The sequence below is a fragment of the Diadema setosum genome, chromosome 2 (genome assembly GCF_964275005.1).
Source record: "Diadema setosum chromosome 2, eeDiaSeto1, whole genome shotgun sequence".
NCBI lineage: Eukaryota > Metazoa > Echinodermata > Echinoidea > Diadematoida > Diadematidae > Diadema > Diadema setosum.
This window is the reverse complement of record NC_092686.1, coordinates 13,768,774-13,781,755: the sequence shown is the minus strand read 5'-3', so window position 1 is coordinate 13,781,755 and position 12,982 is coordinate 13,768,774. Positions and strand designations below refer to the sequence as shown.

Sequence of the window (12,982 nt, the reverse complement as noted above, 5' to 3'; positions counted from 1 at the left end):
TAATTAGGAAACAGCTGTCGGAGGAATAGATACTCAACCTTAACACCTTAACCTAAGTGGGCTGTGAATGTGACCTTGCCCCATATTGGTGGAGAGAAATTTCCTTAATGTTAGGGAAATGTTTTTCCCCCCATTGATTTTGTACCGAAGGAGTTAAGGTTGACGTCAATGTCATTTTGCAGTTCTTTGGCTCCGTCGGGCTCTCACGTGATCTAAAGGGGAAACCCCCCGTCGACAAACATTCCGCTGTGAGGAAGATTCAGCAAATGAGCGCGTGGTGAAAGTGACAAAGACCAATGAGGAGATAGAGCCTGATAGGAGCAGGCAGCGACAGGAAACGCCACGGCAACTGACTTGCGCCACGGAGATAAAACCCTCGTGGTGACTCACTATGTCTTGCATATGGGGGACTAGCCCAACATTGCCAAGCTTTATTAGATCCAGAATATTGGCTCGTGCTGGCAGACGACATGTCTGCTCTGATAGCCATGAATAATGGTCCGAACATCTTTTTGATGAAACATTTTAGTTTGCATCTTTCCTTCTTGCCTTTTGTCCTTTCTATGCAACATGGAACAGACGAGATTATTGATGTAAATCTTTACATTTTAAAGATAAAAGTCCGGAATCTTAAATCCTAGGATTACTGTGGTACCTGCTCTTGAGCAGATATTGAGCAGATACCTGAAGACTGCAAAAACATCTTAGGAATAAAAATTTTAAACAATTGGATGAAAATTATTACCAGATACGTTCCAAACTTATGCTCATCTCGTGTCATGCTTACCTGTACGCGTGAAAGTGGAAAAATGTTAATCATAAAATCCTGCATCACGTACGATTTTGGGGGAAAAAAATCGTGGTTTAGGAGAATGACGGTTTAATCTCATAACTAATACGAGCTTCTGTAGTGCAATTTCCTTTTAAATGGTGGGGACATTTCATCGAAATTGAGAAGGCAAATCCAGCTTCTTACAATTGATGATTTTCACATTTGGATTACCATCGTCATAATATCAAATTTGGTGGAAATTGGATGGGGGTGAGGAGGGGGTGAGGAAGGCTGGGGAGGTGTGTCTTCGAGCACTGCTGGGCTCACTTCTGCGTATTCAAATCCGTGGCACCACTGGTTCTCGTGCTTAACGAGAACCAGTTCAATTCTACATGGCGGTTCAAAGCTGCTTAAAAATGTCATTTAAATAAGTATGAGAGGAAATGGGGAGTGTTCGCAAATATCATTTGCTCCTTCAGTAATATCTAACAGCCATGATTCCAGCTGATTTTTTTAAAGGGAGATGTAGCCGACAAAATCATACTGGTGGTTACATCATGGAGCTACAAATAGATTCATGGTTACACCCACTTCAAAAAAAAAAAAATGAAGAAGACGAATTCTCTACGGTCATGCGACCGCTCAAAAGAGGAAGGAGTTTAGCTATTATGTGGTGATGTTGAAACAAATTACCGAATTATCTCAATAGAACGAAGTGGAAAGTTTCGCAATGCGGACGTGCCAACAAGACCGAAAAATTCCCCATTAAGATTGTTATGTGAATGGAAAGTGACAGCCGATAGTCACTTACTGGTACTTACCAGACAGCCATCAGTGATTATGGTAAAGATGGCTTGATACACTTTTATGTCCATGTATGGTTCCTATGAATATTCACTGTCCCGGATGTAATCTCTAAACAATTTGGTGATCGTGATACCACAAGAAATCAATATGAAATGAAGGAGGGGGGGGGGCAGAATGCATTTTCATTCAGTTCTTTGTATTTCCATAGATGGGGATTGATATCTGACGAATAGAAAACAAAAATGATAATTATTATTCAAACATCAAACTCGAAAGATATATTGAGTTTCTCTGAGCTCCCTCACTCTCTGTCCCTCTTTCTCTCTTTCTGTCTTTCTTTCTTTCTCCCTCTCCTGCACTTTCAACAAAAAAGAACAAGAAAAAGAAAAAAGACTATCACAACCAGTTTGGGACATACGGAAGGGAAAAGCATTGCAATTTACGCTTTCGTACGTGAACTGCCATGATGCAATATGAGGCCACATGTTATTTTTATAGTTTAAGTTTCCGCCGCACGTTGGAGGGACGTTTTCAACCACAGTTACAGTTTTGAGAAAGCAGAAGACAATATTATATTGATTTGATCCTTGATTAATCAGGCACCATTTTTAGATAAGATTTGGTCTTCGTTCATTTAAAAAAAATCGTCTGGTCAGTTCGATCTTTTCCTCTTTTTTTTTTTCAACATGTGATATCATCGATATAAACGATTCATAATAATATGCGTTTACATGGGGTGATGCAATATGGTGTCATGTGTTGTTTTTGAGATCAAGGAAGTTGCAGACACATGTTGAAATGACGTTTTACAAATAACATGCTTCCAGAATGATATAGATTCTAAATTGCCCCCCCCCCCAAAAAAAAAAAAAAAATCATGAAACTCATATGTAGGCCTACATTATTTTCTTCTTTCCTCTGGTCGGAAAATAATCGCATTTCTCCCGTTCACCTACCATAATTGGCACTTGGATGAGCTCATGCAGACCATTACCTTCTTTTTTTTTTTTCGTTAAAACAATGTTGTTAACATTTGACTGTCTGCCAGAATGTATGGGAAAAATGTGTTACCAGTAACATTATTTTGTTAGAACAAGCTGTTCAAGCAGTTTCTTTAGCGAATCTGGTTCGTCACATAGACAGGGATTTACTTTATTTCTTCGAATATCATACTGGCTAAATAAAGCATGAACTTTTTTTCTTGAATACTCTCATGCTTTGAATGACTAATATTCACATACTTTAAAAGATGCAATGTAGCCCTTGTCAAATTCTGGAGCAGACACACCATATCACTAACTCGTTGAGAATTGGTCAAAATCTGAATTTACACTCGATCAGTAGATGCAGATAGATTATTCCTAAGATGTAGCCTACGCCTATAGAAATCATTAGAAAACATCAATGAATAATTATATAGAGGACAAACCTTCAATTATGTTCTCAATAAATATTCGGTCGAAGGAAGGATCTTAATAATTATGAACTCTCCGGTTGCCGAATATACCGATGAGAGGCAAAGTCATATTACAACGTGCCATGGTGGCGGCACTTCACTCATATAAGACTTTTGACTGTTTAGTCGGAGGTCCCGAGTTCGAATCCCATCAAGAGCCTACGTCCTTGGACATGTTGGACAAGATATTTTTACCCGCCATGTCACTCCCCACCTAGGTGTGTAATACGTATTATTCTAAAGCTATGGGTAATAATGATGGCAGGGTCCTCTGGTAGAGCAGTGACAGCACTGAATGGGGCAACCCTGGATGAAAAAAAGAAGAAGACAATATCATTATATTGATTATGATATCCCTGATACATTTTTGTTGTCGTTTAACAAGATCACTGCCCGGATGAAGGTATCATTGACATATTGTGACCGTGAAAGGGATTGTCTGCGGACTGATGCAGCTATAGTGAAACCTTGTTAAATGTTTGCGCTCTTCTACTGTACGTGGAGAGAAATCTAGCAGGTGGATGTTGACAAGGCTATAGGATACTGTTAGTCATCCGGGAAAAGGCGCGGGTGACCTCGTAACATAACTACAGCTTCCACCCTCTCTTTACCGATCTCTTCAGACGTCCGTATAATACTTGCTATTAGATTGTTCACTCGTTGTTCCCGAGACCAACCCATGTTTTGCTCGCCCAGGACAAGGGGTGCAAACAAAACCCCCACGTCTTGTTCAATAGCGAGGCCGGGTTTCACAGTCGCGTGGACGACTGTCGAGGAATGTCTAGCAAAACCTCAACAATCCTTCGCCTCAGTCAATTGTTTGATCACTCAGAAAGAACGTGCCCGCTTTCCTGGTGATCTCACCGCTCCTTTGCTTGGCCGCAAGACTCTCACTGAGCCCGAGGTTCCCCTACACCCACCTAAAGGGTTTCGCGTACGGGGGATTCCGGAAGGACAACAAAACCTCAGATTCCAAATCTTGCCTTAAAACAAACCGCTGGAATGTCTTTAATGTTTTCTAATATCAATTTTCTGTCTTTTATCATACCGCCTGCGTTAAGTGTATGTTACTTATGTGTGTGCCTTAATTTCTTTACATATGACGTAATCGCAGACATGTTGAGATTATGTTATGACGCAGTGTCGAAACCAAGAGTTCTGTGGTCGAAACATTAATAGATAATTTGTTGAATTAAATGGTCACTTTAGAAATCGAATTTGCTTAACTGAACGGCCCAAACTAGCAGAAAACAAAGTAAAACACAAAGGATGAATGAGTGAGTGAACGAATAACTAGATAGATAGATAGATAGATAAATAGATAGATAGATAGATAGATAGATAGATAGGTAAGTTTATTACACCCCCTGATTACACTAACTACTTAGCTCGCTTAGTTCCTCCTTGTTACCACAGGAGCATTTGCAAGGTAAAGTCATTTCCACCCTTGCAGGAATCTGGAGTCACGATCATTTGATTTCTGCCACTTTGCTTCGGGACCTCCTTTAAGCTACCTTTAGGGTGAGTTATTTCTGGTTCAGTCTGATGTGTACATAAAAATGTTGTACTTGGAGCGGAGGGGTTATTGCACTATTGCATACTTGCCATCTTGTAAAGTAGGCGCTCAAGTCGCCACGGAGAGGTGTAATGGAGAGGTCCGGGGTGGGTCCAGGGGAAAGGGGGAGCTAGAGGGAGGGAGAGAGAGATAGAGAGAGAGATGAACTAACCTACCTAAAAGACGCAACTAAATGAAGACACATCCAAAGTTGTGGTAGCCACTTACTTGTGCCTCATGATAAATACACTATCACTTCCGAAATTGATACGTCATGGGTCTCCTATCTCCCCTTCAAACTTCATCCCCGCTTCCTGTTCCACCAAGGAGAAAACGTCTGATTTGAAAAAGCCTTCTGTCGCGTCACTGCGAACTTGCATCGGCATTAAATACTTTTTTTTTTCAATCCGTATAAAAATGATCTTAACCTGATTTCAAAGTGACGAGGAATTACATTTCTTTCATTTCTTTCTCTATTCTTTCTTTCTTTCTTTCCCTCTTTCTTTGTATCTATCTATCTATCTATCTATCTATCTATCTATCTATCTATCTATCTATCTATCTATCTATCTATCTTTCTTTCTTTCTTTAATTCCATAGTCTGCGAGTGCTCTCGACACTGCCGTGTCATTGCACTCTGCCGGAGCACAGCCGGGTGAGCTGTGCAGCGGTGCGGTCCCCCGCGACCTCCTCTACTCTGGAACATGAATGTTTTGGGCCAAGTCCCTCACCTTGATCTAGTCAATGACTTCGAGCATTAATCTCTCGGTGTGTCACTCTGTCTTACTGCGTAACCACCATGGTTTTGCCCTCCATGATCTCGAATAGGAAATACGCTGCACAACCTGTAAACATACCAAAATTTATCGCCTGAAAGCCTCTGTAGGGATTGTCCCAACACGCCGCTTTGCTTTACTTGAAGACATGTTGTGCGTAGGCGGAGTCTGGCTGCAGACACTTTCCCTTGCCAAACGCTGCAACTTTTATTTTCGAGCGGTTTTATACTACTTTTACGAGACCATGAAAATGGGGTGATCGCGCCATTAAACCGGTAAGATCACTGTGACCTTGGACGTAATGATGGCGTGATTAGTACTCGTTGTAATATCATCATAGCCAAATCATTTTCTGATTCAACTGATTTTTATTGCGAACGTTTCGAGAGTCAGGTCTCAAACATTAGCTTTGAAAAAGAAGTCTCTGAATAGAAAAAAAAAACCAATGATTAATGTTCACACTCAAGAATCGGTCAATCAAGTGATTCAACGAATGAAGTTACAAAGAAATCAAGTAATGGATGACTAAAGAAACAACTAAAAATGATAGAAAAGAGACTAGCAGGATTTAGATCAAGCAAAACGAATTTGTTACAGTTGTTGGTATTGTTATGCAGGTTAGCTAAAGCCGGGTTTGTTTGTTTGTTGCTTGTTTATGTGAAACCTTTTTGAGGTGGTGATTTATCGTTTTTGTGTCTGTTTACATTTGAAAAACCAAAATGTCTATGAATTCTTTTGTTTTTCCCCCTCACGTCTCAGAGACGTTCTGATGTGCGTAATATATTTTTGGAATGCTTATAACAATACATATTGTGCAATATATCAAAATGTGTGGTAAGATCATGACAAATGAGACAGAACACAAAAGATCTTCAGGTTGTTTGTTTTTTTTTCCCTTTTTCCTCAGCATTGTTGAAGATGAGATTCCCCCAAAGTTTAAATCTCCATTCTCATTCATTGTTATTTTGGCGTTCACGTTTGAGACTCTACAATCCATTTTTATTAAATACTTCCACACACAATCCGCAACGTATGAAGAGACGAATTCCTGTCAATATTCACTCTCTATTTCTATCTCTTCTCGATTTCTGGGTTTTTTTTTTTCTTCACTTTCAAACCCACAATCTCTTTCCTGCAAATTGGAAACCAGTATCCGAGGATGATTCAACTTCGATCTACCCTGAATGTTGAGAGTATACTGAAATCGATTTAAACTGTATAGGGAATAGCAACCCGGCCATGTTCCGCGATTTTATCTCATCACAGCTTCCATCACCCCATACTGAGCATTGCGCATTTATCATAAAAAAAAAAAAAAAAAAAAAAAAACAACTTGCAGTGCGGGGTTATTAATAGTGGATTCCTTGCTTCGTGAGTTGCTGTAAATTCCTGTATATTTAGTTATAAAATAGAGTAGTGAATTTCAAGATAATATATCTTCCTTTTATTGCCATCTTATTTACTTTTCGTAACCCGGCGTTGGCTATAAGGCTAATTTTAGTAGGGTTTCACCATAATTTAGAACCGTCTTAACATGCCTTTTCATTTATGTACGTCACGGGAGTGGGCGATAGGTACTCTTTCTGTGTCGAGCAAGTCAGATAACCGATGTCTTGAAAGCCCAACGATGATACTTCATATCCGTGCGTTCCTCTGATGATATCACGGCACACGGTGACGTAGGAGGAGAGCACCGTTTCGCGAGCGCGCTGAGTCGCGACTGACGTACAGATCAGATTTCGTTGGTCTATCAATAGGCATTACATGACTGTTGCACTGAGCTGGGCGGTCGGCCAGAATTTGTCGGTGAAGAGCAGTGTCCAATAGGCTTTTTCGCTTCACTTCATCTGCTCACTGCTTCTTAAGCCAGAGTGAATCATTTTAATACACGTTAACCATCGACGAGCATTTTCTACTGCATTGCATTGAAAAAAGTTTTTTGCTTCTGCGAGTATAGCCGCCCCCTATAATTCCCGGAATGGCATGGTCACACCATTCACTGAGTGCGCTCGCATCGTGACAATGGTGTATTAATACGCGTTCTTCGAGAGCTGCTTAACAGAGTCACGTTGCTCGTCAGCCGGAGAGGACGGCATGCGCGTACCGCTTGGCGGATTTATAATCAGGATATAATCCAAAGTGAAGTGAAGCGAGCTATCAGTCTGAACTTGACACAGATTAAAACGCCGTGTCCAGCGAGCGTTAGTGGAGCAAGTAAATTAGAATACAAAATGTTATCAAGCAGAAGAGATATACTGGACAGGAGGACTATGTCCAAAGCGGGGCTTTCAATTGTTCTTGGATTGATGTCATGTGTTTTGTCATGTTGTGCCCTAGATGAAGGTCAACTAAGACTCAAAGGTATGAACAACGGTGAGGGGATTGTCGAGGTGTGGTATCGGACTCGATGGGGTCAGCTGTGCGCCAATCGCTGGACTATGACTGAAGGCGACGTGGCGTGCAGGCAGCTCGGCTACGAAGGTGTGACGAGAGTCATGAGAGTGTCGCCCGGCGACGAGAATATCGAGCTTCAAGTCGTACTCAACGGGACGGAGTGCCGGGGGTCGGAGTCGATGCTCGCCGAGTGCTGGCATTCGGGCTTTGGAAATTACACGGAGTCTTGCCAGCCGCTGGAACTGCCGTGGGTCTCCTGCATCGGAGCAGAATCTCCCCCGATAGCAACTGTCGGCGAAACGCATACCGAGCTTGCCAACGACGTGCCCGCGGCATCGGGGAGAGTGCTGGATACTCCCACTAGTATGTGACTTAATCCCTCCTAAATGTTTCATACATAATGATATAGACATTAATCTCACATCTTTTCAACATAGCCGATGTAATTACTCCATAATTATCATCACACATTGTTGATACTCTTTGCTCGTTTTGATACTCAAAGAGCAAGTAGTGTTTTCACCGGTAAATGCATATGGGGTACAATTTTGAGCTGTCTTTAGATGGCGCCAAAGCCACTGGGGTTTGTGATACAGAAGTAACTTGATCCTTGGGTGTGAACGTATTACTGGGAAATGACATATTTTGTTTTGTTTTTTTCCAAACCCGTCCTGTAAAGTGTTTATTTGTCTGTTTAAGTGTTTGTTTGTTTTGTGTTTGTTTTCGTTCGTTTTTGTTTTGTTTTGTTTTTGTTGTTCCATGGATGCCTTCTTCCACGGTTGAAACAATGTAAATGTAACGGCACATTACATTACTCATGGTCTGAAGTGAATTTGTTATACAGTTTTCATTTTAGTGCCAGCAATGACTAAAATCTATGTTGTTTTTTCTGCAAAAAGTGACCTTACCAATAAAACTGACAAATAAACACTAATGTACATTTTGTATGAGTAAATCTTTTATATGTATAGTCCACCAGCCAAAGAAGAAAAAGAAAATTTGCCTCGACTCCCAATCCATTTTTGTTTGTTTAGTTTCGGAGGGGAGAAGCCTCAGATATTGTTGTTACTTTGTTTCCATTATGGAGGGGATAATATGATTCTAAAATACAATTTTCCATTATAAGACCAAAATGCAGGAATTTTAAGACAGCTCCTCCCTTCTGTGAAGGCTATGAAACGCATTTAACAGAGAGAACGTTTTTTGTGTGTGTCTTTAAAAAGCTGAGCCAGTAAGAGCCCTCCCACCAGTAACCATTACTGATGTGACAAGCGACCGCGTCACGCTTAGCTGGCAAGACTGGTATGACCACCTCCTCCAAATGAGCGACCGCACCGTTCACCGCGTGCGCATCGTCATCAAGTATCGCCGCGTCATGGATGCTGACATTCAGGGAGAAGAGTCGTATACCGTCGCCGCCGAGACGCCGACCTACTGGACCCACTACACGATCACCGGACTGCAGGAACTGGCTACCTACGAGTTCGTGGTCGAATCTGTTCGGCGGGATATAATCATGGGTGGTGAGGTGGTGGAGGTGTCGAGCGCGCCCGTTATCGTGCACACAACATGCAGAGGTAAGAAGGTAGAATGACTCTTTTTTGTATAAGTACATTATGGTAACACTCCTCTTTCCGTGTGTGACATGATCGTTAGATAAGAAAAAAATACACTTTTCAAAGATGTCATGATGGATGGCAAAGTGTTGAGATAATGAAATAACGAATGACTAGGATGAGAAGAGCACGCTTTCAACCATCACTCCAGAGAATTCAAATTGGTTGAGTGGTACTGTTCGCTTCCATGCGTCCATGGGATACTGTCTCGTCGCACGCATCCATCCGAAGGTTATAGCACTCTTCAATAATCATCTGACGTTCCCAAAGAAAATAATTCAAAAATCATAATGTTGTTTTCGTTGACATTGTTTGATAAATAATTGGGGAGTAGGTTGCGACGAAGGAAGGTAGGTAGGAGTCTCTGTTATGGTTATCATAGTAATCTTCTCCGACTTATTTTTGCAAATTTTGGCAGGAATCAGTATTATTGGCCTTTTCATTAAAAGAGATTAGATAAGGAGTATGGGGTAATGTAAGACCTCAAAGAGACCTTATCGACCAAAGAAACTATGATTAGATACAAATATGATTATTCCGAATTTCAGGAAGTTATCTGGCCTCGGTCGAACAGTGGATGGCTTTTTTTCTTTTGTCTTTGTATTTTTTCAAGAGGCCCATGTAAACTGCGAACCGAAAAAAAAAAAGGAGAGACAGCTAGAAGCAGAGGAACTCCTAATGCCCTTGAAATATTCGAGGGGAATTATACATTTGAACTTGAAGAGCAAACCCAACAATAACTTCTGCACGACTGAAGACGTAATCATATCACCGAGGTGTTTGTTATTTCAAGAGACAAAAGCCGTCAGTGTTTGCCCGATTCCGCTCAATCTTTCCGTGACTGCATATAACACTTTTTTGCGCTTCATTGCCTTTTCCTTTCTTTCTTTCTTTTTCATGTTGAACATGCTTCCCTTGGTTGTAAATTTGTAATGTTCTTTTCTACTCAAAGTAGAAGAAAAAATGATTTGCACATCATGAGGTCAACCTGCCAGGTCTCTTACACTTTCACAAACTTGTGAAAGTGTCAACGTTATAGATAACAAAAGTAGTCTTCCTCCTTTTTAGCAATATATATCTTTTCTTCCTACTGCCATCATAAGATATAGGGCTGGTATCTATGATGATGGGGATAAAAGAAAATTAACTCTTAATTTATTTTTTGCTTTCAATCAAGTAATTTTTGCTTTCAATTAAGAACTGGTGATGGAATCAGTGTTAACATAGAGAGTTAATGTCAACTGAAAAAAAGGGAATTATATTGTGTAATATTATTGTGGTGAAGAAAGTCAGCCTCTATCCTGGTCATAGCGGGTGCCTCCAAGGTAGAGAGAAGAGTTCTGACAGGGTAATGAATCTGGGCCCCGTTTCATAAAAAGTTGATATGATAGCAACTCTTGCTGGAATGACAATTGTCATAGTAACGACAAGAATTCAGCTTTCTGATTGGCTGTTGCTATTGGAAGTTGCCATTCCACCAAGAGTTGTCATCCAAACATCTTTTATGAAATGGGACCCTGGACAGTATTTAAATGTATCTAGAGAATGTTGCTACAGAAAAAGGGAGATTTTTTTTTTTCGGAATATATTCGTTAAGCGTGGTTTGCATATAATTATATCTTACTCTTGAAATAAGACATGTTGTGTTGAAAATCCATATTTGATATGATATAGAGTAAAACTTAAGTGAGCACATGGGTTGCCAAAAATTACAATTTTAAAACGATTCCAAACGTTGCTTTTCCCGTAATGCAGTCTCCAAGTTCGAATGCGGTTTCATGATAATCGACGCTGATTTGCCTTACAGGTCCGCAACCTGTCCGAGGTCTGAATGTCGTCAGTGTAGTCGGCAACGCCACCAGCCTCCATCTCGACTGGAACAGACCGCTGGACGGTGGATGTCCCGCCGACCACTACCTGATCGAGTACTGGCAGGACAACGTGGAGCAGTGCGACGCGGCGGGCCTCGATGCGCGACTGGTGTTCGTCAACGTGACATCACAAACCAGGCACGTCATCAACGGACTCCGTCCGTACTCGACATACACCGTGTTCGTGACGGCCAGAAACCGCTTCGGAAGGAGCGCGCAAGTCAACGCCACCGCTACGACATCAGAAGCAGGTCAGTGCATCATTTATCACCTGTGAAAAAAAAGCAACAACAAAAAAACCAAAAAAAAAAAAAATGTGGCGGAATGGGCAGTAGTGGTATTGCGTACTTTTCGCCATTTTTAAAGTTCAAGTGAGCTTCTTGAAAGAATTTTTGGTATGTTTATGTCATACATGCCCACATTCATGCTGACAATATTTTTTTAAAAAGACACACGTATAAGTGGTTTGTTTCTTTGATTCACGGAGAAGCTCGATTCGATTTGTATCCTATCAGCCAGACAGTTGCGGACTGTGTGCAAGTTCCAGACGCAGTCACGTACGGCTTACAGTTGTCATGCTGCTGATCAATGTTGATTGTCTGCAATGACTAATGCTAGTTGCTACAGTAACAACAGTCACCTGGGAATTGTTTGTTTGTTTGTTTTTATTTCCGAAACAATAAAATCATAAGATAAATAGTGTTGAACATGACATAACTAAAACACGAATCAAGTATCAAAACACAATGGAAACAAGTTGACATGTGACAATGATGATAACATGTATATGTGGATAGCCTATTTCAGATCTATCAAAATGTAAATCTGTTCTTCCATGGGGTCCAAGATTTATAAACCTACATAATAACTTACATGTCTTTAATTCATACCAAACATAAGATCTAAAACCATTTCACAAAACAATCCCTCAAAACAACCCCTCCCTTCTTGTAAACATAAATCTTGCAGGAGATGGTGATGTCATGGTCAAAATAAAGATGAGTCAATGCGTCTAATCATGGCTCCCAAAAAAGGTCACATCTGTAACCGAGTGTTGTTATAGTTGTTTGGTTACATGGGGATGTTGATTAGAGCAGTGAATAAAATGTTAGGGCCAGAAATATACCCCCTATCTCCCCTCCCCCACCCCCCCGCAGCACACAACAGAAGGACAACAAGGTTAAAATTCACAAAAATTGGAACTGTAAATCCCGACAAATCCCCCAAGTCAATAGGTGAAGCCCTTTATATGAATGCCGCCTCTCTGACATGTTTGACTCGGGAATTCTTTGGGATTATTCCGCTAAAGGAACATAGATGTCAACATCATGTTCGCCATCCGTCTCAGCGAAAAGTGAGCTGCATTCCAAAATGTCCCCCGTGGTATGGGAAGCACATTTGCCCCGCTAGCATCTGTCGAGATGAGTGGAGGGAAAAACTCACATGCACGAAATCTCTTTTCCAAGTGAGAAGAACGGATGCGAGGTGGTTCCCTCAACAAACTCAGCCTTGTTCGCCTCAATCGCCCCCGATAAAAAAGTTCGTCAACTTTGCGCCAAAGGTCAGGGGATTTTAACGGATTAATTTTAGTCCGTCTCACGGAGTAAATTTGCGAATGGTAAAGAAACATTTCGGGAAAGCGCTCCTTTGCAGAACACTTTCTCTTCTGAAAGAGTTTGAAAGACTAAAACATGATTGTACGCAAATGGCGTCGTGGCAATCATCGATTCGTGGA

At 41.1% G+C, this 12,982-nt stretch overlaps 1 protein-coding gene across 1 annotated transcript in view; it reads left to right on the top strand.

The window, feature by feature from the left end:
- The window catches only part of LOC140240003 (uncharacterized), a 113,697-nt gene that overhangs the window by 87,600 nt on the left and 13,115 nt on the right, over positions 1-12,982 (top strand). The window contains exons 2-4 of the mRNA XM_072319814.1: positions 7,704-8,123; positions 8,984-9,337; positions 11,184-11,498. Coding sequence (XP_072175915.1) covers positions 7,704-8,123; positions 8,984-9,337; positions 11,184-11,498 — 1,089 coding nt within the window. The remainder of the gene's footprint in view (positions 1-7,703; positions 8,124-8,983; positions 9,338-11,183; positions 11,499-12,982) is intronic.